General features: G+C 44.1%; 2 protein-coding genes across 10 annotated transcripts in view; one reads left to right on the top strand and one right to left on the bottom strand.

The window, feature by feature from the left end:
* The window catches only part of sez6l (seizure related 6 homolog (mouse)-like), a 107,046-nt gene that overhangs the window by 60,603 nt on the left and 20,893 nt on the right, over window positions 1-25,550 (top strand). For all 9 annotated transcript variants that reach the window (XM_082538140.1, XM_082538138.1, XM_082538139.1 and 6 more), the window contains exons 5-9: window positions 18,125-18,310; window positions 18,437-18,608; window positions 18,952-19,118; window positions 19,620-19,814; window positions 20,431-20,569. In XM_082538140.1, the coding sequence (XP_082394266.1) occupies window positions 18,125-18,310; window positions 18,437-18,608; window positions 18,952-19,118; window positions 19,620-19,814; window positions 20,431-20,569 (859 nt within the window). The remainder of the gene's footprint in view (window positions 1-18,124; window positions 18,311-18,436; window positions 18,609-18,951; window positions 19,119-19,619; window positions 19,815-20,430; window positions 20,570-25,550) is intronic.
* Window positions 2,190-5,164, bottom strand: LOC309711507 (uncharacterized protein; the record flags this gene model as incomplete). Its single annotated transcript, XM_082541900.1, has 3 exons — window positions 4,177-5,164; window positions 3,806-4,112; window positions 2,190-2,274 (listed from the first exon to the last, which is right to left on the bottom strand). The coding sequence occupies exons 1-3, from the start codon at window positions 4,934-4,936 to the stop codon at window positions 2,190-2,192; spliced, it is 1,152 nt and encodes a 383-aa protein (XP_082398026.1). The 5' UTR covers window positions 4,937-5,164.

Here is a 25,550-nt window from a genome sequence, read left to right as displayed (position 1 = left end):
TTCTAAGGAATTCATCATACGCACCATTAACGTCTTGTTTCTGATATATTTCACCCTGTTTCATTAAAGCTTTTTTAAATGCATTTATTCTTTCTTCTGTTCTTACTCGTCTGTACTCTTTTTATCTGTCCACTTTATGAATCTTGTAATTCCTATCGTGGACTGTAAAAATTGGAAGATGGTCACCGTCTTATTTTCAATGTCATTTGTTAAAATGTTTCCTATCAGAGTTGCATAATGTGATGTGATCCTGGTAGGTCTAGTAATTTTGGGGAATAGGTTCATATAGGACATCGTGTTAATAAATTCCTCTGTGATTTTGTTTATTTGGGTTTAGCAAATCAATATTGAGATCTCCACAAATGAAAAGTTTATTGTGAGCTATTTCGGTAAATGTTTCTTCTATCAAGTCTTTAAAGGTCTCAATACTACTACCTGGAGCTCTGTATATACAGCTAATGATTACATTTTTTCTTTTTTCTTTAAAAATTTCAACTGTTATACAATCCACCACATTAAATTTCAAGGATTTTCCCACATACAAGGCCACTTCTCCCCCACCTTTGTTTCACAGAGTTATAAATGTGACTTTATAACCTTCCAGTTCAAAATCTTTTCCGTTTTCCATGTTAATCCAAGTTTCCGATCAGGCAATGACACTGAATGCATGGGCAAACTGGTTAAGATATTCTTTGATATGATTAAAATTAGCATATAGACTTCTACAGTTAATGTGGATAATTGTTAATTTATTCTCAGTTTTAATCCTCGGATTATACTCTTCATTTGTATAGTAGCAGCAGTTGTTATTGATAGACGAGAAGAGGATGTTGTCTGGATTTATTTAATATTCCAAGTCCTGTGTATTTTGATCCACATAGTTAAATGTTTTCAGTTCCAGTTGACTGATGCAGCTGCTTTTTACAGATGCAGCTGAGCTGTTCCTTTCAGTGTGTCACACACTGTGTTTGTTACCTTAAGGTTTGAGGTTGTTTGTTACCTTGTTTATAGTCCAGATCATGTTGCTCACTGATATTTTTCTGCATCAGCAGAATCCTTCTCTTCATTCAGTAGAGAAACACTGGGATATGAGTTATATTATAAACTACAACCTGAGATTCATGGGTGGTGCTGTTATTTGGTGTTTGCTGTCGCTGCAGTAGAGTATTATTTCCTGTTTCTGTTCCAGCACACAGTGGTTTTTATGTGTAGCTTGTCGGTATAGCCACTTTAATTAAAAACGTATATATAACCTCTTATTTTATAACCTAATGTATATGTGCTTCATCAAAAGCACACTCTGTTGATTCGCTCTCTAATTATATTTACAGTATTCCGTCACTGTGTCTTTAGGGATTCGCTAGCTTAGCTTATAGCTGACTTGCTACCAGCATGGATTCTTCACCTGTCCCTCCTGAACTTTCCTGCTCATTGTGTCAGATGTTTAATTAATCCTCAGCCTTCTTTAGCAATAATGTTACTGGTAATAAATGTAGCCTATTGGCAGCTTTGGAGGCTAGGATCACTAAATTGGAGACCCGGCTTTGCATTCATAAATACTCGTAGCTTGCCAGCCCACTGTAACCGGTGCAGTTTTTCCCCACTCTGCAACACACCCACCAGGGATCAAACTCTGGTTACTAGTGATTCTGTTCTGAGACATGAAGCTAAAGACACCAGAAACTATCGTCTAATGCACATTTCTAATTTAATTATATGAATTAGACATGTGCAATTACCCTCCTTTGGCAGGAGCAGAGGGGAAAAATTATTCTCAGAATTAACATGAAAATCCTTGAAGTGAATAGTGCCTGTGGAAATAGTCATATGCAAAGTAATCATACAGTGTACCTTTTGATTCTTTAAACATTAAATTTTCTCTCAGCAAGACTGCAATAGCAACTGTTAGTGATGTTCAGTAATAGTTTTCAAGTATCAGTTAGACAGTCATGTTACTATAATGCGCAAAACCAGAGTTATGAATGATTAAGGCAAGACCATTAGAACAAGATCTGACCTAAAATTTATTGTCATCACGATATCAGCCTGTGCGATGGGCCCATCGCAAAAGATGGTGTAAACTGCGATAATTGGGTACCTTAAAATGTTTACACACGCGCTTTAAAGAATTTACCAATCAAAGAAACCCCTTTACACGTTTGACCAGTCGAATAGAGCCCTTCACGGCATTAACCAATCAAATGGATTAGAGGCCCGCCTCCTACGTAGGTGGTGAGCGAACAACGCTGCAGCAACGAGTCAGAGTTGTAACGGCTGAGAGCGAGACGCATGACGAGAATGCTACTATGAACTTGTGGCTAAAAAAAAAAAAATAGTACCTCGCTTGTTTGGAGGTACTTTGGATTTGATAAAGACGACGTTCTCCAAACACAGGTACTCTGCAAAACTTGCCGAACACTCGTGGCAACCACCAGAGGAAACACGACTAATCTCCACCATCATCTTCAATACAACCACAGAGAACTGTTTGAAGAGTTTAAGAAAGATAGGGCTAGCCAAACAAAGGTTGCTAATGTTAAGACAAAGAGCACAGCAGTCCAATAGCTGTCTCTGTATCAGAGTTTTTGAAGTGGAACTGCTTATGAGAAAACGTCGAAGCGGTACAAGGAAATAACAGAGGCCATTACACATTTTTTGGCTAAAGACATGATGTAAATACGGTTAGCAGAGAGGGCTTCACCAGTTTGATACATAAAGTGGACCGTGTCACGGTCCGCTGTGACAGACCATGCGGTGGTGTGTATGGTGAACCCAGGTGCGAACACAGGTGAGCAGACGGGAGTGAACTTTAAACAAAAGCGAGCCTTTTATTGTGGCTGATGACAAGGTATACAAATACAGCAGGGATAGCGTGGCTAAACAGAAACCTAAACTGGGAATAACTAAGGTAAAGCTATGACTAAGAATGCAAGAGACCGGGCATGGAAACATAGAGGGTGGAAACACAGACGACGCGACACAGACTACATGAAACACAGAGACTAAATACACAAGAGGGATGATCAGGGGAAGTGGCCACACATGGGAACACAGCTGACACAGATAAACATAACAAGACATGGCAGGAGTAAACAACACTGACGGGAGACTGTCAAAGTAAAACAGGAAGTACACAGAGGTGCAAACAGGAGGAGAGAGAGAGCACGGGCATAGTGGGCTGGGGAAACATGGAAATGAAACACGAGGGGAGATGAGGGCTCACAGATACATAGAGGGGCACACAGGGGATAAGAGTCACAAGGGGAAGTCAAATAAGGAACAACATAACAGGACAACTCAGGAAACATGACCTAAATAAGGAACGGAATACAAAAATACAAGGAACTGAGAATACTGGGCCCACATGGCCCAGGACCATGACATCACCCCCCCCTAAAGGGCTGGCTCCCGACAGCCCAAACGCGAGAAACAAAACAAAAACAGAAAACAACCCACCCAGGGCGGGAGGCGGGGGACCAGGACGGAGGGACCAGAACGGGAAACAAAACAAACAACAGAAAACACAGGAGCACATGACCACAGTCCAAATACAGTTCAGGGGGCCGACCCAGAGCCCACAGGCACAAGAGTTCACGGGTCACACGGTCGGGGGGCCGACCAGGCGGGTGGCACAGGTGACAGAGCCGGTCCGGAGGCCGGCCGTGCGGAAGGCAGCGGCGGCGGCGAAGGAGACGACGGAGCAGTTCAGGGGGCCGACCGCGCGGAAGGCAGCGGCGGCGACGAAGGAGACGGAGCAGTTCAGGGGGCCGGCCGCGCGGAAGGCAGCGGCGGCTCCCAGGCGTACCGGCCGAGGCTTGGAGGGCACAGGACCAGGCGACACTGAAGCAGAGGCTGGCCCAGGCGACGCTGAAGCGGAGGCTGGCCCAGGCGTAGCAGAAGCACAGGCCGGACCAGGCGTAGCAGAAGCACCGGCCGGACCAGGCGCAGCAGAAGCACAGGCTGGACCAGGCGTAGCAGAAGCACAGGCGGAGGCTGGACCAGGCGTAGCAGAAGCACAGGCGGAGGCTGGACCAGGCGAGGACGAAGACTCGGATGAAGCTGGACCAGACGAAGCACAGGCTGAAGCAGGACCAGGCGACGACGAGGCGGCCGCAGGTGGCGGCTGGACAGGCTCCTCGGGCCCTCCAGCTGACGAGGCATGAGGCTGAACGGGCCCCTCGGACCCTCCAGCGGAGACAGGAGGCTGAACGGGCCCCTCGGACCCTCCAGCGGAGACAGGAGGCTGAACGGGCCCCTCGGACCCTCCAGCGGAGACAGGAGGCTGGATGGGCTCCTCGGGCCCTCCAGCTGACGAGGCATGAGGCTGAACGGGCCCGTCGGACCCTCCAGCAGAGACAGGAGGCTGAACGGGCCCCTCGGACCCTCCAGCGGAGACAGGAGGCTGAACGGGCCCCTCGGACCCCCCAGCGGAGACGGGTGGCTGAACGGGCCCCTCGGACCCCCCAGCGGAGACGGGTGGCTGAACGGGCCCCTCGGACCCTCCAGCGGAGACGGGTGGCTGGACGGGCCCCTCGGACCCTCCAGCTAACGTGACGTGAAGCGGTGGTGTCGCCGCAGGGTGCCGGATAGGCACACCTGGGAGTCCAACAGCAGATGCAGGACAAACAGTTATGTAGGCCCCTGGCTGGACTAGGAGCTGAGGAAACACAGGCTGCTGAGGCACAAACCCAGAGAGAGAGAAAACAGGTAGAAAACAGTCTATAGGGCTTAACATCTTGGCATGAAAAACCGTGAAGTGAACAGTGGTAGGGACCACCAGTTCAGAGCCAGCAATCATTAGGTTCCCAGAGTCTGCATCAGTCCAAGGTGGCTCGCAGGTTACTGGCCCAGTCTCAGTAATCCTAGGAGAGGCCAACATAAGCTGGTTGGACTTAACCGATGGTAGTGTGCGGCTCAGAGGAGCTGGTTCAACCATACGGAAAACAAGAATTGCCACTCGATCCACAAAAACAAGGCTTAGATCATCAGGAGCTAACTCCTGAAAAAACAGTAAATACACAGGTATGGACCTAACCAATGTCACCGTGGTAGCATGACTGTGGTGTGTTGGATGGATGTGTTTGTTGGAACCTGCACCCGCAGTGATCTGTGGCGTCAGAGTGATGACTATATTGAGTGGAGAGACAGATACAGGCAAAACGGTACGTAAACAATTAACTGAAGCAGGTGACACTTCAGGCTGAGAGTGAGTGGTTACAACATTGTTCGAGGCTAAAATCTTATCCAGTGATGAGTTCACAGAGACGGGAGAAAACGGTGTCACATTAACCCTGATCTCAGCCTCCATCTCCTGAGTGGAGGTACTGGTGCTGGAGCAAAACAGTTCAGAATCACCCTGTGTATGACCTTCAGGAAGACAGAATTCATATTGTGACATTACACAGTCCAGGTTACCATGATCAGCATTTATGTTTTCATCTTGACAGGTTAGAGTGAGTTCATGATCGGCGTTAACCGTTTTCAGTTCATTAAACACAAGAGTAGCAGGGAAAACAGGATCACTAGTCATGTTACACTTTAATCCATGATTTGCCAACTCTGCAATATCCTTGCTTACTGTGGCTTCAGAGGGCCCCGGAGGTGAGAAAACACAGTTCTTGAGGTCAGGCTCAGAAACAGATAGCTCAGACTTGGATGGAACCTCAGACATGGTAAAAGACACAAAAGGAAACACCTTCACCCCACTACTCACACTATTACCCTGAGAATCAGTGGAAGTCTCTTTCAGTCTATGTGTAGATTTTGTGGTCCCTGCAGGATTGAGTGAAGCAGTCATGATCGGCTGAGAAGGACTGTCCCTAGCCTGTGGCTTGGTGAATAGCTCATTGCTAGCCATATCACCGGCTAAGTCTGAAGTTACTTCACATGCCGCCCGCTCAGAGGAAACTTGGCTTGACAGAACAGGTTCACTCACCTCCGAGCATCGGGTGATGCGGTGACGACGCGAACGCCGTTTTTTCTTGGCCGTGGGCCCCGTTAACGTGGAAAGTGGAGCCTCCTGCGGTGACGCAGAGGCTGAGGAGGCGAGTGTTGGCGGAGCGTCAGGCGGGAGCTCCTGGCAACTCCGGGGGCCCCCAAAGGCCAGGCGTGTCCCGCGGAAAATCTCACCGTAGTGAGGAGCGAGCCCTGGCTTCCCCCGTAGCTCCTCCTCCAGTTGCGCGCATGCGGCGCTCTGCCGCTCCTCGAGGTCGAAATCCATTACCTCCACAGCCTCCTCGTGTCGCTCAGTGGAGGGCGAGACATGCCGTAGCGATGAGCGACGGCGACGTGAACGCCGCTTCCGTCTTGAAGTGGACGCGGATGGAACTTGGTTTTCTGTGGCGACTGGCTCCTCGTCTTCCGACCACATCCGCGCCAGAAAGGAAGCGGGAGAAGAGTAGTCCGATCGAGGCAGCGAGGACGGGCGGCCGGTCCGAGGCGGGGCGGCTGGCGGAAGCTCCTCCTTGGAGATAAGCCAGGGCTTCCAGCGTAGCTCATCCTCCCGATACGCTCGCAACACCTGCTGCCGCTCCTCCTCACCGAAGTCAACAGCCTCGGGCATCTCCGTGCAGGCAGGCGGTGGCGAAGATGCGGAAGCTGATGAAGTGTGAGCCAATGGTGTGTCCGTGGTGAGCCTCACCGTTCCGACTCTGACCGCCACTGGCTCATGAGGCGGCGGGGCAACGGCGCGATGGCACGGCTCTGGTGAAGGTGCACGCCCACCGGGCCGCTGCTGCTGCGGACGGAGTCGGAGAGCGGAGACGAGAAGGTCGCTGACGAGGGGGTGCAGCGTCTCCCATAACCAGGGGAACACAGACACGCACACCCCTACCTGGCGGGCGAACTCCTCCCGTTCCTCCTCACTGGAACAGTGCAGCCACTTGTCGCATAGCGACTCCACTGTCCGGACAATCTCCAGTCTTTGTGTCGCTGGGTCCGGCATGGTCGCGTCGTACTGTCACGGTCCGCTGTGACAGACCGTGCAGTGGTGTGTATGGTGGACCCAGGTGCGAACACAGGTGAGCAGACGGGAGTGAACTTTAAACAAAAGCGAGCCTTTTATTGTGGCTGATGACAAGGTATACAAATACAGCAGGGATAGCGTGGCTAAACAGAAACCTAAACTGGGAATAACTAAGGTAAAGCTATGACTAAGAATGCAATAGACCGGGCATGGAAACATAGAGGGTGGAAACACAGACGACGCGACACAGACTACATGAAACACAGAGACTAAATACACAAGAGGGATGATCAGGGGAAGTGGCCACACATGGGAACACAGCTGACACAGATAAACATAACAAGACATGGCAGGAGTAAACAACACTGACGGGAGACTGTCAAAGTAAAACAGGAAGTACACAGAGGTGCAAACAGGAGGAGAGAGAGAGCACGGGCATAGTGGGCTGGGGAAACATGGAAATGAAACACGAGGGGAGATGAGGGCTCACAGATACATAGAGGGGCACACAGGGGATAAGAGTCACAAGGGGAAGTCAAATAAGGAACAACATAACAGGACAACTCAGGAAACATGACCTAAATAAGGAACGAAATACAAAAATACAAGGAACTGAGAATACTGGGCCCACATGGCCCAGGACCATGACAGACCGGAGATCCCCTCACGAAACTACTTTTCCCATGTCGCCATTCTACAAATGTACGAAACATGGCGCAAGACCGTCATGTTTGAACTGAGCCAAGCTGAAAACTACACAAGCACTACAGACCTATGGTCAAGTCGTACAACGGAACCATATATGAGTTTCACATTGCACTTCCTCACCGAAGACTTTGAACTGAAAGTCTTCAGTCTAGAGACTGTATTTTCACACTAGTGAAAATATAGCCCATGTATTACGTGAGGTGCTAGCCAGCTGGTATCTTAAAGAAGACCGACAAGTGTGTTATGTTTATTTAAAACTAACTATAGAGACTGGGAAGGATGTCTTTCAGAATTCAAGCCTCAGAAATGTTTTTTATTTTATTTTATTTTTTTAATGGGGGCAATGTTTCAATGTTAAAGTGCACTTTGTTCAATGACATGACGCCACAGGGGAAGTGAAACTAAACACACTGAACATGGACCACAAGACTGTCAAAATAAAATAGGAAATAGGCAGACTAAGACACATGGACTTGACATGGTGATAGGGAACTAGAGATGAGACATGGACATAACTAAACAACAAATACAGAGAACATGATGGCTGCATCCTTCAAAGGATTGGACTACAGACCATAGGCCTATAGACTGGCCTACGACATGCGGTTTCTGTTGCCTAGCAATCACACCATGAGCAGCTACGGCTATGATTTGACAGCATGTTTGACAGAAATACAGAAAATTTGTATTTAATGTTATTTAACTTTTATCAGAGAAAAATGCGTTGTTTCATTTGGGTGCAATGTATTTGTGAAAACACCACAGCCATGAGTCCCTTTAGCCAACAATGATGCTAAGTTTTGCTAGCTAGTTTGCTACTGTAGCTCATGAGACTAATCTCATTTCATTTTGATGGCACAAACGTAGCAGGATTTACATAGTTGATATTTTACTATATATGCTTTCCACCAACACGGTGGCACGGTGGTTAGCACTGTTGCCTCACAGCAAGAAGGTCCTGAGTTCAATTCCACCATCAGGCCGGGGTCTTTCTGTGTGGAGTTTGCATGTTCTCCCCGTGTTTGCGTGGGTTCTCTCCGGGTACTCCGGCTTCCTCCCACCGTCCAAAGACATGCAGCTTGTGGGGATAGGTTAATTGGATAATCCAAATTGCCACTAGGTGTGAATGTGAGTGTGAATGATTGTCTGTCCCTGTGTGTTGGCCCTGCGACAGACTGGCGACCTGTCCAGGGTGTACCCCGCCTTTCGCCCTATGACAGCTGGGATAGGCTCCAGCGCCCCGCTGGAGCCTATCCCAGCTGTGGTCTGCTCCGCGACCCTGAAAAGGATAAGCGGAAGCGAATGGATGGATGGATGTTTCCGATAAAATGGAAAAATTTTACTGATGCAGTAAATATTCCTTTATTGAATGAGAAAACTGTGCAGTATAATTTACTTAACATGTTGAAGATATCAGAGGACTAAACGGGCTGATGTTAGGTTAAGTGAGTCTAACAGGAAAGAAATGATACAGAAACATGACATCCTTATAAAATACTTTACACACGTTATGAATATATAACTTTTCTTAGTTCTTCAAACCTTTTATTTAAATAAGCTGCATTATTAAAGTTGTCCATGGTTCCATTTATTTTTCTGCCTTTACCCGTTAGGTCGTGTCCTGCAGAACATCAGTGAGTGGTTCCCTGTATGCAGCTGTTTTGTAGTATATGTTGGAGATACCTCTGCAAATACAGGAAACAAATATCTAGAAATTGTTTTAAATGTTTTCACCAGTCCCTCAATTATAGAGAACAGCTGTTTATTCCCCCTTGTTCCCCTATAAATTTCTCCTGCTGTCTCCTTTTTTTCCTCCTCTTCCTCACACACTGCTGAATTTGTACTGGTGCTTCATCAGGTGGAGAGCCTCTGTCTCGTCTCTTATTATTAGTGTTTATAAAGGATGAGAGCTCTTTTAACTATAAACTTTAGCACAGCATGGTTGAGTCTGTTTCCTCACCACAGTTCACGGGCCAGGTGTTTGGTCCCCGTAATTTCACTTAGCTTAAAGAGTGAACCGTATTAATCTTCGGTATGCTAACATTTGCGCCACTGGATATTTTTAGTGAAATAAAAACTCAGTACTTACTTCTAAAAGTTTACTTTTGGACTGCTTCGGTTCAGTTATCAAGTCAGTGTCTTTCAACCTCACACACTACCTCAGGCTCCTTCCACACCAGAGGCGATGTCTATATCCTAATAAGTCAGCCTCAGTAGCCGGGGATTTGACTGCCAGGGCCCGTACCCTGGATCACCATAATATGCCACAAGAAACATAATACACCTGATCCCTAGGGTGCCTCCTCTGGGTGGTGGGCCTTCAGGCGGGACTCCCAGTCTACATGTAGTGTATTAGTGGCTGGTCACCTTGAAGTGGACTATACTCTACCACTGGGACTTCAGCGATCCCTCCCACTGTTCAAGCTGACGGGCCCCTTTCTCTATGTTCTCTATGGCATAGACTGCCGGCTTCTGTGACCTTCCTAATCTTTAAGGTTCATTCATTGAAAGCTAGAGGTGGAAACCACCAGCAAGACCCCAGCATAGAACAAGTGACAACAGATTGGTTCAGATGAAGTCAGAAACATCATAAAAGGAGGAGCTGTGGGTCAGGTGGGTTTCAAAGTATTTTGTAGATGTGCAGCTACTGGGAGGAGCATAAAGGCACCTAAATGGCACTTCTTGTATGAGATTTGACAATGTGATGTTTAGAAGGATATCAGCCGATCATATGCTGATTCAAGCTGGCATTGAGGTCAGCTGATTTGATGGGATTGCATTGACCGTCGAAGGCTGCGATGACTGGAAGTGAGGACCTGGTAAATTGGATGGTGGAGTCTGTAGCGCTGCTTCTGTAGCCTAGCAACCATGATAGTAGCCGTGTAGGACAGCATGTATGAAGAAAATATTTATTTAATTTTATTCGTTTTACTTTTTCCTGGTAAAAATTGAGATGTTATCAGTCTGGGATGTATGAGAGGCTGAAAAAATACTGTGGCCATGGGCTGCGTACCTTTAGCAAACAGTAATGTTCACTTAAGCTAGTCAACGAGTTTGCTTGCTGTGTCTTTTGAATTTAAGAGATTTTCATATACTGGTTTTGTTTTCTGTGTACTGGATTTGTTCTCTGTATTCATTAGTCTTACGTTTTGTATTTTCTAGTGCATCTGAGCTTCCTTGTCCTAGTTTCTGGTTCTTGCTTTGTTACGTTTGTTCACTCCCATGCCTGTCTTTTCTCTCTGTGTTCCGTCTTCATGGCTGTCTGTGCTTGTAGTCCTGTCCCTGTGTTTTCTCCCTTCATGTTCCTATGTTCATCTCCTATCTCCTTTGTCTTCCTTGTCTGTCATGTCTCTATGTCTGTTTCTCCCCAGTACAAGTGTCAAGCGTTTTATTTTGATAGGCTCCTGTGTTATGTGTATTATGTTTGATTTTGCTTCCACTGTCTCCTCAGTCAGACTGTGTTCAGCTGTGTCACCGAAGTGTTTCTAAGCAACCCTAATCTCCTGTGTATATCTTATCTGTGTCTCCCTGTGTTCTCTTTAATGTCGTCATTGTTTCCTCTCTAGCAATGTTTTCTTTTCAAGGCTTCGAAACAATCTAACATCCATCTCCACAGTGACATCTTCTGGCCAATTTGGCTATCACCACATCTTGATAATGCTCTTCTGTGAAACAATGATCCAGAAGAGCCATGCACAGTTCCAAACAAAGCTAGTTATTATACCGGACTGTCAGTAATTGTAATCAGCAGATGTTTTGAAGAAATCCTCTCACAAACAAGGAAAGAAAAATAATGAGACTGTAAAAGACAGTAGTGATCAGTGAGTGTGCTTCAACAAAATTCTACATCTGGTAATATTTGTGTTGGTCACAATCAATCAATTTCTAAAGTAAAATATATGCAAAGAAAAGATTGCAGGGTTTACTATAATAACCACACTGATTTGCAGCTGGGGTTTTTCTGGCTGTTTTTGCTCGCAGCCTTGAAACTCTGGATGTGTTTGGATGGCTTTTAAATTTTTTGGGCATTCATGTCATGAAAATACTAAAAGCTGGCATAGTATTAGGTTTGATTTTAAATTGACTGAAAAACATATATTTAAATAGATTCTTATATAACACTTTTCTACTCCCCCAGAGCACTCAAAGCGCTTTATACAGCATGCCACATGTGGCTATTCACACAAGCACTTTGTTCTATGCTTTTCACTGCTTCCTAGTTAACATTCACACTCTGGTGGCTGCATCAGAGAGCAACTTGGGGTTAGTATCTTGCCCAAGGATACTTGGCATGCAGACTAGGGGAGCCAGGAATTGAACCACTAACCTTCCAATCAGTAGATGACCTGACGTGCACATCTTTAAATCATCCTCTGCTGAGGAGCCTCTGAACTATGGCAAAACTTTCCTGAATTTTTATCTTGTAACACTGGCATGGCGTTTTACTGTGGTGATGTGGTCATAGTGAACCTGCATAACTCCTGTTGTTGTTTAGATATTCACAAGAGGAGTGTCAGTGGGAATAAAAATAGGAAAGGAAAAATACATCTGTCATTAAAATTGTTAAGAAATAGATTGCCTGTGATTAATGAATGTGTTTTCATGGTATTAATGTATTCTTTATGGCAACCCAGTATGCGAGTAATGGATTGAATTGAGGATTAAGTCACGAAATGCTGCAAATTACATTCTCTGTTGAAAGTAAAAAAATTTTTTTTTTTAAAACAGACGATGTCAGAACTGAAAACTCCTGCTTGTTTTATTTTCTCCTTGAAAGCAGAGGTGGTGTTTTATTGAGATATTTAAATGATTTTACAGCACAGTGACCTGCTCTCTCTCTGCTGATAGGAGTGATTGGAGCTCACCCACCAGTCTCTGTTTCTTGCTTTTTCTCCATTAATAATTCAAATAAGATATTTATATATTATTTATATATCTATATTATGTTTATTTGATTATACTTTGGATTCCAGTGTTTAAGTGATTGCATAGTGTAGTCCAGGGGTTCTTAACCTTTTTTACCTCTGGGCCCAACTTTTCCGCTACAAAAAAAACCCAGGGCCCATTCAGATATTAACAATGTATTGAAAAGATTAAAGTTACAGAATCTCTTGAGAGGGGCGTGCTTCCACCCACCCTAAACCTTGCCCATATATCCCTGATCTTAAAGAAGGATAAACCCGCGGATCTGTGTACATCCTACAGACCTATAAGTCTACTTAGTGTGGATTGTAAGATTCTGTCCAAAATTTTATCCAGACGTTTGGAGGAGGTTCTGCCGGTTCTGATAAAGCCTGACCAGACGGGATTCGTCAAGAATAGATACTCCCGCTCCAATGTCCACCGACTCATAAATGTTGCGCAGTTCTCTCAGAACACCAATTATAGGGCTCTTGCGATCTCTTTGGATGCTGAGAAAGCATTTGATCGGGTGGAGTGGGAGTATCTATTTGATGTTTTGGACAGGTTTGGTTTGGGATCTGAATTTGTCAAGTGGGTCAAGCTGCTGTATGGGGCCCCAGCTGCAAGGGTCTTGGTTAATGGCTCGGTCTCGGATGTCTTCCCACTGGGTAGGGGAACGCGGCAAGGATGCCCCCTCTCTCCCCTGTTGTTTGCACTTGCTTTGGAGCCACTGGCAGAGGCTATAAGAACTGATCCTGAGATCTGTGGGGTGACCTTGTCGAATACTGAATACAGGATTTCCCTTTATGCAGATGACGTGTTGCTCTTTCTCACTAAGCCAGAAACTTCTATTCCTGCACTGACACATATCATCAACCAATTCGGCCTCTTCTCAGGGTATAAGATAAATTATGATAAATCTGAAGCTTTGCCACTGGGTGACGGGGGGAGGTGGGACGCTCCTCCTAATTTCCCTTTCAGGTGGTCGACCACAGGTTTCACATATTTAGGTATCAGGGTGTCCGCAGACACAGCGGAGTTGTACAAGTTGAACTTCAAGCCGATTGTGGCCTCAATCAAGAATGACCTCAATAGGTGGTTTGACCTCCCCCTGTCTTGGACGGGTAGAATAAGTTTAATCAAGATGAATGTGCTACCCAGAATATTATACCCCATTCAAATGTTGCCTCTCAGGATCAACAGAAAAACATTCATAGAGATTGAGGGATGTCTTTCTAAATTCATATGGCGTGGGAAGAAATCTAGACTAAAGATACAGATTTTACAACTGCCCACGGATGAGGGGGGTCAGGCACTGCCTAACTTTTTATATTACTACTGGGCTTGCCATGCACAAATAATCTCAGGGTGGTTACATTCCTTCCTTCACCGGGGCGAACCATCGGTAGATGCCTGGTGCTGTGACCCTCTCTCACCTCTTAGTCTCTTATCCACTGACCTGGCGGACCTCCCTCTTGGTGTCAGAACTAATTCCGTCTTGATGCCCACTTTAAAGGTTTGGCGTAATATTACTGCCCACGTCGGAAGAAGAGGTTTCTCTAGTGCACTGCAGCCTCTAACTAGGAATAAAGCTTTCCCCCCGGGTATTGGCATTAATATATTTGATGATTGGTATTCTAAAAGTATAAGGTTTATTTGTGATCTGTTCGAAAGGGGTAGTTTTATGGCCTTTAATCAAGTTCAAGTTAAGTATAATTTACCACAGAAACACTTCTTTGGATTCCTGCAAGTAAGGCATTATGTGAACTCCCTTAAATTTCCAGCCAATCAACCAGTTTTGAACCCTGTTGAAAGCTTTCTTCTCAAAGTTAACGAGGAAATGACTACAAAAAAGAAATTTATTTCTCTTTGTTATGGGAAATTGTTGTCTTTGAACTTTATAACCACTGATAAGGCCAGGGTTCGGTGGGAAACCGACCTCGAAGCTCAGGTTGGTGCGGAAGCATGGTCCAAAACTTTCAGATCTGCCATGAAATTGTTTCCCTGTAACAGACTAAAGGAAAGCCAGTACAGAATCTTACATAGACTACAGCGTACGCCGGAGTTCCTAAATAAAATTCACCCTCAGATTTCTGCTCTTTGTGTGAAGTGCAACACGGCTGTAGGGACCTATTACCACTGCATATGGCAATGTCCTTTAATTACTAGATTTTGGAAGAATATTGCTATAGAGCTGATAGGTTTGTAGCTTGAACCTATTCGCTGGAACGTTAAGACAATATATAAGTAAATATTTCTAAGCATAAATGACAATCAACAATACAAATCTAACAAGAGCTTTGCTCTATTTTCCACCGAACGATCCCACTGAACCCTATGCTGTTTGTTCTGGGTCTATCTATAGAAGGGCTCTCTCTGTCTTCTGTACAGATGCTTTTGTTAAGTAAACTTTTACATTTGGCGAGGCGATGTGTACTGTTTCAATGGATTCAGAGACGGCCCCCTACTGTTACACAGTGGTACAGAGAACTGCTCAGGGTGCTGCCGATGGAGCGCCTCAGTGCCATCATAAAGGGCAATTGTAATGCATTCTGTAGCATATGGCAGCCTCTGCTTGATCACCTACCTCATGACCTTACTGTGCTATTACATAAAGGGGACTCGCAGTTTGTTTTTAAACACACTGATTAATGTCTGTGTTTTCCCCCCCCCTTTTTTTTTTTTTTTTTTTTATTGTTTCCCTTGACTTCGAATGTGAAACGCTTTACATATTTTGTCCCAGGCGTGTGTACTGGTAACTCATATACCTGCATTTGCTTTGTTTTTGTTTTGTTTTTTTGTGCTTGGCTGTGCTGACTTGTTGCTGTTCGTGTTGTTCTGACAAAATCAATAAATCATCGTTTCAAAAAAAAAAAGAAAAGATTAAAGTTTCTTTTTGTTTGATTTATATTTAATAACTAAATCAAATCTGAACCTGCAGATACAACAAAATGCCAAAAAGGTTAACTATTCATGGAACAAATCAAACTGCAAGTAGAAATTGAAAGGCTCAAGTCAGGCTTAATAACACAAAAATGATTAATAATTCAATTTTACTACAGCAAAAGAGACAAGAAAAAAGGGAAAAATTGGATAAATAATGTGGTGATAAAATAAATATACTCAAAATATTTTCTAAATAATAAATGAATAAGCTTATAAAATTTAAATAAACTACAAATGAAAATATAGCCTTATAATCTGTGAGTGAATATGAAAGTTGCTTCAGCAGTAAACTTTTTTTCATTGGCAGAACCAGAAGTTAGTCTTTATATTTGAGACAAATGAACAACAACAGTCACAACATTTTTTTGGTAAACTGCAACTCCCCTTTTATGTTCACCTCTTAATGAGACACTTGAGCCTACCTCTGAGACACAAATCCAGGTCCAGTCTGGGTGGAATGGGGGAAAGGCTCATTCTCAGAGTCGGGCTATGGTCTTGGTTGAGGCCACGATGGAAAATCCTGATTCACACAGATATGTTGTTGTGAATGGGAGAAAGAGTTTCAGAGCTCTCAGTGCCAGACATGGGTACTCCTTTTGAGACAGCAATTCAGAAGAAGCCCAGGTCCAGTTTGCCCCAACTTTAAAGTGCTGTCGGTGGAAACTTCCAGAAGCTGGGACTGCAGATGTGAGGGCAATGCAACATCATTTTCAGCGGGATCCGCAGAAAATGGGTCCAAAATCCACATGTGTCCTTCTCTGGGATCCTCAGGGAAATATTCATCGAATATCTCTGTCAGTTGTGAAAGGTGCTGACAGACAGGGTCACAAAAGTGGAAACATGTCCTTCTCTTTTCCTGTTTCCTCTTGTAAAGCTTCAACTTTGTCTGCAACAAAAAACATGTTGCTGTTTCTCTCTTCAAGTGAGATGTTCAACTCGTTCAGCAGTGAAAAAAATGTGACAGAGATAAGCAAGTTTAGCTTAATGATGTGCAAGAGGAGATTTTTTTCCCCGTGAGAAAAGAAGAGACCTTATTCCTCAGTTCAAACAAACACTTCCTCTTGAAAGCCATCTCTCCTCACTGTGGTAGCAGCAGATGGACATGATCTGCTTCCATGTCCTCACAAAGCTTGGCAAAACATCTGGAGTTATTTTTAATGAAATCGATAGTTTTTAGACTTACATCCATCACCTCGTGGAACTCTGGTGACATCTTTTTTGCTGCAAGGCTTTCACTGTGGAGAAAACAGTGGGTCCATTTAGCTTCTGGTGCACTATCAAAGATCTGCCTAATGATGCCTGCCAGTCATTGAAGCTGCACCATCAATGCACACCCCAACACATTTCTGCCAGTCCAGGTCGTTCTCAGTGAAATAGTTGTCAATGCAGTGGAAACATTCCTGAGCCATGGCTCGTGCTGGTAGCTCTCCACAAAACCGCATGTCTTCATGCAAACTGCTGTCCCAGCGATAACGAACAAAAATCTGCAGCAATGCACCATTCGTGACATCAGTGGACTCGTCTAGTTGCAAAGAGAAAAATGGACTACTTTTTATTCTTTCCAGAAGCTGATGCCGTATCTAAGTCTATGTCTGTGATACGGTGGCTCATAGTGTCGTTTGAGAGTAGGAGGGTCAGTAGCTTCTTTGCAGCAGCCTCTCTGATCATGTCATGGCACATATGTACAGCGGCAGGCAAAATCAACTCCTCCGCTATAGTGAAAGAATTTTTACTCTGTGCCACAAGTCTGGATACGAGGTAGCTTTTAAAACACAATTAGAGTTACCAGTCAGTGACACAACACACCGTTTCTGCATTAGCAGCTCCTTTTAATATTTCTTGCGAGTGTGGGATGTTTGGTTTCGAGATGGCATTTTAATTTCAAAGGCTTCAGTGCTTCGTTGGATAGCATTAGTCCACACTCCACACATTGGGTCTGCCTCGTTTCCTCCATTCACAAACCCATACTTCAGGAAGTCAGAGTTATACTTGTACAAACATTTTGCCTTTTGGGAGGTGGGCTTGCCACTTTCATCTTCATTTTTGCATTTTAAGAGCTTCTCCATATCTTTTGCTAACTGCAAACGGGGTCTTCTTCTGCTTGCTTATTTAGGCTGATTAAACAACTCCCATCAAGCGATGGGAAGCTGTATTGTAACTGAGATTTTCATGGATAACAGTAGTCCCTGGTGTCTTCAATTAATAACTTATGATGTCCCACGGCCCGCAGGTACAAAACAAAATTTTTTTTGCTGCCCTCAAGCTGTGACTCGCTAACAAAGACTAACACTGAGCAGTGCTGATTTTCTAACACTGGAATATTTCTAACATTTTGAGTTATTTTCCAGCGTTACAAAATCAGCACTGCTCAGTGTTAGCCATTGTTAATCTTCAAAGCTGACTAGGTTACTTTTAAACATATAACACTGTCAAAAGTGTTAATTTAACACTCAACAGTGTTGTATTTAACACTCAGAGGAGTGGACCCATATAGACACTCTAGTGTTAATTTAACACTGGAGATTTTGCTGTGTACTGGTCTAAACTAACCTAATGTTATTGTAATAGTACTCACTTACTTCACATTCCTCTATCCTTGTGTAGTCTTCAGGCTGAGTTGCTCCCTGCCAAAGAGACCTCATTTCGGAGATGTATCTGTACTGGACCTGCTCCCTGGAGGGAATGCGCGCTTTCACTGCCACATGGGTTACCACTTGCGTGGGGAACCAGTGCTTACCTGCCTTAATGCCTCCTTGCCAGTTTGGAGTGATAAGGAACCTGTGTGCAGGGGTGAGTGTGTATAGAACGGTTTCTTTACAGTTTTTCTTAAAATTCTGTAGCAAAAAGGATACTTCATTTCACTTTTTGTGAAAGATACTCCACTAACAAATTCAAATTGAGTGTTCTGCTCTTCAGCTCTTTGTGGGGGAACAGTGAAGAATGCTACAGTGGGACGAGTGCTCTCCCCATCTCCCCACCATGGCCCTAATGCCACCTTGGATCGCTCCTGCTCCTGGTCCCTTGAAGCACCCAAAGACCAGAGGCTGCATCTCCACCTGGAGAGACTGGCCTTGGGACCAACTGACAGGTAAAAGCAACCATATTGTATGGATGAATATCTGAATAGGCATATCAGGTACAGCTCCAAAGGCCCTAAGGGTCAGATGCAAAATGACTAAAACCAGAAAAGACCGCACAGAGTTGCAGAAAGATCTCAAACTAAACAATTACCGCTGGTAATTATCAGTAATTACCACAAAAGATACAAAGAGACACACAGGGAATTACTTTAAAGAGATGTACAACAATAAAAATGATCAGATACCTGTTCTTGATATCAGCAGTACTGGCACTGTATTCAATTGGTACTAAATTTTGTATTATTACACACCACTAATCCATTCATTAACACCATCTCTGTGTCGCCTTAGGTTGGTGTTGTGGAGTGGGCTGGACGCTGGCTCTGTGGTGCTGTTTGATTCAGGTCGGGGGGGTCAGATACCCTTTGAAGGAGTGATCAGCGAAGGTCCAGCTGTAAGAATCCAATTCATCACGGATCAGCCCAACCACAACACAGGATTCAATATCCGCTATGAAGGTGCAGAAGCCACTGTAGATCTAGTTGGGCACAAAAATTAAACATGAACTACATTCTTGGAGAGCAGTTCAAACAATTATATTTGTAATTAATGCATAATTATGTAAGCAAACAGAAGACCACTGGTAAAAAGACCAGTTTTTATTTTTGCAGATGGACTGTTAATCAGATTTTTAATAGATTGCCAGGAAGCAAGCAGGTTCTTAATCATTATATTAGCCAGCATGTTAGTTGTTTTTGGCAGTCTCAAATAGCCAGAGGATGGAAAAAATACCCTTCAAAATGTTTGTCAGTATCAATGAAGAGAAGAAAACAACCAAAGAATAATCTCTATACAATTTATTATAAATGTGTGGTTTAACAGATAATAAATGCAAAAACTATACATCATTTGACATTTAGTTATTGTAAATTGGAGGCGATGTGTTAGGAAAAATCACATTCAAAAAAGCATAAACATTTTGGTATTCATTTTACAGAGCTTTCTATTTTCTCTTTCAGCTTTTGAACGCGGCCACTGTTACGAGCCATATCTTCAGAATGGAAACTTCACCACCTCCGACCCTCTGTATGGAGTTGGAACAGTGGTTCAGTTTACTTGTGATCCAGGCCACTCCTTAGAGCAAGGTCCCCCTGTGATTGAATGCATCAGTGCCAGAGATCCATACTGGAATGACACTGAGCCTCTGTGCAAAGGTAAAAATGAAGGCAGAAAGTGAAGAGAGGAGGCTTCATGACAGATTAGGATAAGACCATAAATGTTCTATTTTTGAGGGTTCTGTCAAAATACCTTTCACGTCAGATTCAACAGAATTCCTTAACTACATAACCTTATTTCGACCTGTTTTATCCACCTATTCATGAGTAGGTGTAAAAATAATAAATTTGTTATTCGGATATTATTACAATAACTAGAGGTGGTATTTTTTATCCATTTGACTTGTAACCCAGGCTAACACACTTTGTTTTCTGCCACATATGATTTCAATTCTTGAATCAAAATCTGCTTTGACCACTTACTGCACTGAACCTAATTACAAAAGAAAACATTAAAATAATGAGCTTAGTCTCGGAGCAGATCATGAAAAACTTATAAAATGTAATCTTTAGATTTTAAGCAATTTTAATTGTGTGTGTGTGTGTGTGTGTGTGTGTGTGTGTGTGTGTGTGTGTGTGTCTTCATTCCTGGACGTGAATTATATATGACTAAAAAATACATAGACAGAAAAGACAGTTGTTTAGTAATTCTAGTTCTCAAAACAGGAACTCTCACATTTTCTTCTGCCATATGTCCTCCACCTATCCTCTGCAGCACAGTGTGGAGGTGATTTGTCGGGTCCAGGAGGGTTAATTTTGTCTCCAAACTGGCCAGAATGGTATGGAGAAGGAGAGGACTGCAGCTGGAGGATACATGTTGGCGAGGACAAGCGGGTGCTGCTTGATGTACAACTGTGAGGAAAAACACCAACACACATACATACACACTCATGCACATTACAACTTCTGCTCTCTTCGTCTTGATACATGCTCAATCATCCAGGTAAGTAAATCCCCAAAAGTTGATTCTGTTCATCTGGACGTAGCGTTTTGTGCATACAGTACATGTGCATAATGACTGAAACCAGCCCACTGAAGGAACAATGGGCTGAGAGGTCAGTTCCTTAATCTTAATAATGCAAATGTACTGTTTATAAGGATGGGGAAACCTGCAGTCAGCTGAGACTGAAGAAGTCACTTGGATGAGTGACGAAATGTTACTCCCACAAAACGCTACGTCCAGATGAACAGAATCAACTTTTGGAGTTCTGCTCTCTTCCAAAGTTTGACGCAACCAAACCTAACTTTTTTCTTTAACTTTTTTGGAGGCAGAGAGGGTGGAGGTTAGGTGTGTGCATGGGGACCTCCACGAACATCTGCTGCAAGTTAAATACAGGGGAAATTTTCTCCAGGCCCAGGAATGTTAGGAGCATCTGTACAACAGAGGGGACAAACTCAGGCATCTTTCACCAGGAGATAAAGTACTTGTATTGCTCCCTTCTTCTATATCAAAGTTAATTACTTCTTGTGGAGAAGAAAAATTGGTTCTCAAGTCAAGTCAAGTGGCTTTATTGTCATTTTAAACATGTGCAGTGGTACAGTACACAGTGAAACAAGACAGCGTTCCTCCAAGACCATGGTGCTACATATAACAGACAATCAATACAGGACTACTCTGTACAGTTCTGTGCCGACTACTGAAAGGTAAATGAGGTGTCACAGGATGATGCCTAACCAATGCCCCAGGTCGATGAGCTCCTCGACCATGAACAGTGGAGTGAGCACTAGGTTTAACCAAGGGCTTCTGGCAGATACCCTTGTCTGCAGAGTTCAAAGAAAAAATGGCCTTCTCCACTCTGTACGGTTTTTACCACTTCTGTTTGGCTTGTTCCCAGCCACATTCCAGGGCAGGGCTCATGGCCAACACGAAGAAGTGTGTGGTTGGACAAAGGGAGGTACAGTATTTGAGGTTTTCTTTGGATGAAGGCAGGTGCATCCACAGATGGATGAAACAGCAGCTGTCGATTTCTGTCCCAAGACCATAAAAGGGGTGAGGGGGTCCTTGGGGCTGGCTGGTTACTACCTCCAGTTCATGCCAGGCTTGGCGGGCCTGACCAACCCTTGACTGATCTCACCTGAAAGGGTGCAGGTAAAGAAAGCTGTCTGTGGGGAACCCCTGCTCTACACTCCTAACTTCTCCCTACCTTTTATTCTGCAGACGGACACTTTGAACAGAGGGCCGGGGGCCATTTTGTCCCAGCAGGTAAAGGGGTGTCAACTGTCCAGCTGTATACATCAGTAGGAAATTGTCACAGTGGGAAGCCAGGTACGGTATGGTGAAGAGAGGTCACCTCTGCTGCTGAGCATAAATTTATCTGCGTCATCACCCCAGAAAAGGCAAGTTAACAGCACCTCAGATTAGAGCCCAGATAAATGCAACAGGGAGTTCCAGCAGCAGATAGTTCTCTACATCAACTGTTCAGAGGAGACTGTGTAAAACAGCCTTTTTGGTCAAACAGCTGCTAAGAAACTACTACTAAGGAAAAGCAAAAAGCAGAAGAGATATATGTGCTCATAGAAACACAAAGAATGGACATTAGAAGAGTCTAATGAGTCCAGATTTGAGATCTTTGGTTCCACCCGTGATGTCTTTGTGCAGTGCAGAAAAGGTGAATGGATTGTCTCTATGTGCATGGTTCCCACTGTGAAGCATGGAGAAGGATTTATTCAAAATTGAAGGCACACTGAAACAGGATGTCTACCACAGCATCCTGCAGCAACATGCCATCCCATCTGGTTTGCATTTAGTTGGAACGTCATTTAATTTTAACAAGACAGTGACCCAAAATACACCTCCAGGCAGTGTAAGGGCTAACTGACCAAGAAGGACAGTGATTGCGTCAGATGGCCTGGCCTCCACAGTCACCTGACCTAAACCCAATCGAGATGGTTTAGGACGAGATGGACCACAGAGTGAAGGCAAAGGGGCCAGTAAGTGCTCAGCACTATTTCAAGACTGTTGACTTTTGAAAAATGATTTCAGGTGAATACCTCATGCGGGCCATCGAGAGAATGCCAAGAGTGTACAAAGCAGCAATCAAAGCAAAGGGTGGCTATTTTGAAGAATCTAAAATATAAAACAGGTTTTGAATTATCCATCCATCTTCATCCGCTTTATCCGGGGCCTGGTCGCGGGGGCAGCAGCCTAAGCAAAGAGGCCCAGACCTCCCTCTCCCCAGCCACCTCCTCCAGCTTATCCGGGGGAACACCAAGGCATTCCCAGGCCAGCCGAGAGATATAATCTCTCCAGCGTGTCCTGGGTCTGCCCCAGGGCCTCCTCCCGGTGGGACATGCCTGGAACACCTCACCCAGGAGGCGCCCAGGGGGCATCCTTGTCAGATGGCCGCAGCACCAATCTGTCTGTTGATCTCCGGCTCCCTTCTCCCATCACTCACTAACAAAACCCCGAGGTACTTGAACTCCTCCACTTGGGGCAGGAACTCATCCCCGACCCGGAGTGGGCACTCCACCCTTTTCCGGCTGAGAACCATGGTCTCAGATTTGGAGGTGCTGATCCTCATTCCCGCTGCTTCACACTCGGCTGCGAACTGTTCCAGTGCGAGCTGGAGGCCCTCACCCGATGAAGCCAACAGAACCACATCATCCGCAAAAATCAGAGATGAGATTCTGAGGCCACTGAAGTGAAAGCCCTTATGAACAGAATCGGTGGCAAAGGGCAGCCCTGGCGGAGCCCATCACCCACCGGGAACGAGTCCGACTTATTCCCGCAATGCGAACCAAGCTCTTGCAACGGTTGTATAGGGATCGAATGGCCTGTAGAAATGGGCCAGACACCCCATACTCCTGCAGCACCTCCCACAGGACACCCCGAGGGACACGGTCGAATGCCTTCTCCAAGTCCACAAAACACATGTAGACTGGTTGGGCAAACTCCCATGCACCCTCAAGTATCCTGGAGAGGATAAAGAGCTGGTCCAGTGTTCCGCGACCAGGACGAAAACCGCATTGTTCCTCCTGTATCCGAGGTTCGGCTAGCGGACGAACTCTTTTTTCCAGCACCCTGGCATAGACTTTCCCAGGGAGGCGGAATTATTTCACAGTTTTTTGTTCACTACAAAGTTTCATATGTTCATTAAAGTTTCAATGCCTTCAGTAAGAATCTACAATGTAACTAGTCATGAAAATAAAGAAAAAACATTTTAAATCCAAAATCCTGCTTCGTAGTATAGACCCTCTGCCACACCGAATTCTGTCAACTTCAGGGAAGCAGAAAGCAAGCTTTAAACTTTCTGACTTTCTATTTTCTGCAAAAATAGGTCAAATATGGACAGTGGTAAGAACAGCTAGTCTTTTCTGCCAAATCCAGCCCCATGACATCTACCCAGAAAAGTAATCTGTTAACAGTCTAACTGTGCAGCAACTGTTAACTAAGTAATTTAGTAACAGCAAGTTAACTTTAACAAACATTAAATGCTGTCAGCTTCACTGAGAAACAAATTTAAACACACTGATTACAAGTTTTTTTTTAACTGTTTCAAAAGAGAACATGATCCTCCAAAATGGTAATAATCCTGCTCTCTGATGCTGTTAAGCCAGTGGTTTAGATTTGAAGTGAGCTACTGGGCATACTTGTACCCAAGTGGAAACTCTTCTTTTTGGCAGACCAATCACAGTTTAGTGTACTGCTTCCTCCTACTCGTGAATTAATGTAAATGTTTTCTTTGTTGTTACTTGATTGCTTTAAGTTAACTTCACTTAAAACAGAGAGTAAACTGTTATTTATACTGCCTATTCAACAAAGCATTTCTTTTTTTTTTCATGAAGTCAGCAAAGTGAACCAAAACAAATTCGTTGTTTGTGTGCACAAGCTTGGCCAAATTAAGATTTTTCCTACAGCTAACAATAACTTGGGAAAAACAAGTAAAAAAGTATATATTGTACATGATTTTACAGTGTAAGGTGAAACTGTGTGCACATTGGAAGTGATTTGCAGCGATGTGTTAACCACAGGCCGCACAAAGTAGCATTCAGTGATTTCAAGCGACTACAGGCAAAATAACTGCTGGCAACATTAGGTGGGAGAGACCCAAGCTAACTTTTCTCAACTTCGAAGATTCCCTCTATGAGAGGGAAGAATAATGTTGATTGACATATGACCTGGTAGTAAATACACTAGTGAATCACCTAGGCAACTAAAGCCTGGATGCAAGTGAGCAGCCATCAACATCAAAGTGCTGTGCAGTGAGTGAACTGTTTCCAGGGTGGATGCAGCTTAAGATAATCAATGTTTAGTTTTCACTTCATGTTCTAACACACAGAAATGTGAGCGGTTTCAGTTTGGTCATGTAACTGTTGACAAAAAAACATCCACTCAAAAACCAGAAACTACTCCTTTTAATTTGTATATAAGTATTGATATTAACAATGAGTTGATACCTGCTCGAATAAAAGGAATATCTGTAACTCACCAACAGTCCAAAAGCACTATTGTGAAATTAATTTTAAAGTAAATAACTCACCTTAAGTAAGGCTTTACTATTGTTTTATTTAAATTAAGTTATTATACAATTTTCAATTATATAAAAAGGGAATGGACAAGTTTAATTAAACTCTCTGGCAGCTTTGTTCCAGCTACACTTGTTTTGGTATGCCATATAATATTTTCAGATATTTCAGTATTCAAAATCTTGCAAACTACATCTTTTCAAAGCCACTGTGGTGTGATCAATCAAACGTGTCTTGGGCAAAAACATTGCAGTCATGCTTACATACTCCTGTGAATGAATGCAGCATTTAGACTTTGATGTCATTTTGTCTCCCACACAGTCAGCTGTTTATACAAATGTGTTCTGAATCATTATAACTCATCTTGAA

The sequence above is a fragment of the Aulonocara stuartgranti genome (assembly GCF_965226115.1).
Source record: "Aulonocara stuartgranti genome assembly, chromosome: 7".
Lineage (NCBI taxonomy): Eukaryota > Metazoa > Chordata > Actinopteri > Cichliformes > Cichlidae > Aulonocara > Aulonocara stuartgranti.
Note: the sequence above shows the minus strand (reverse complement) of the source record. Positions and strands in the feature narration are given on the sequence as shown.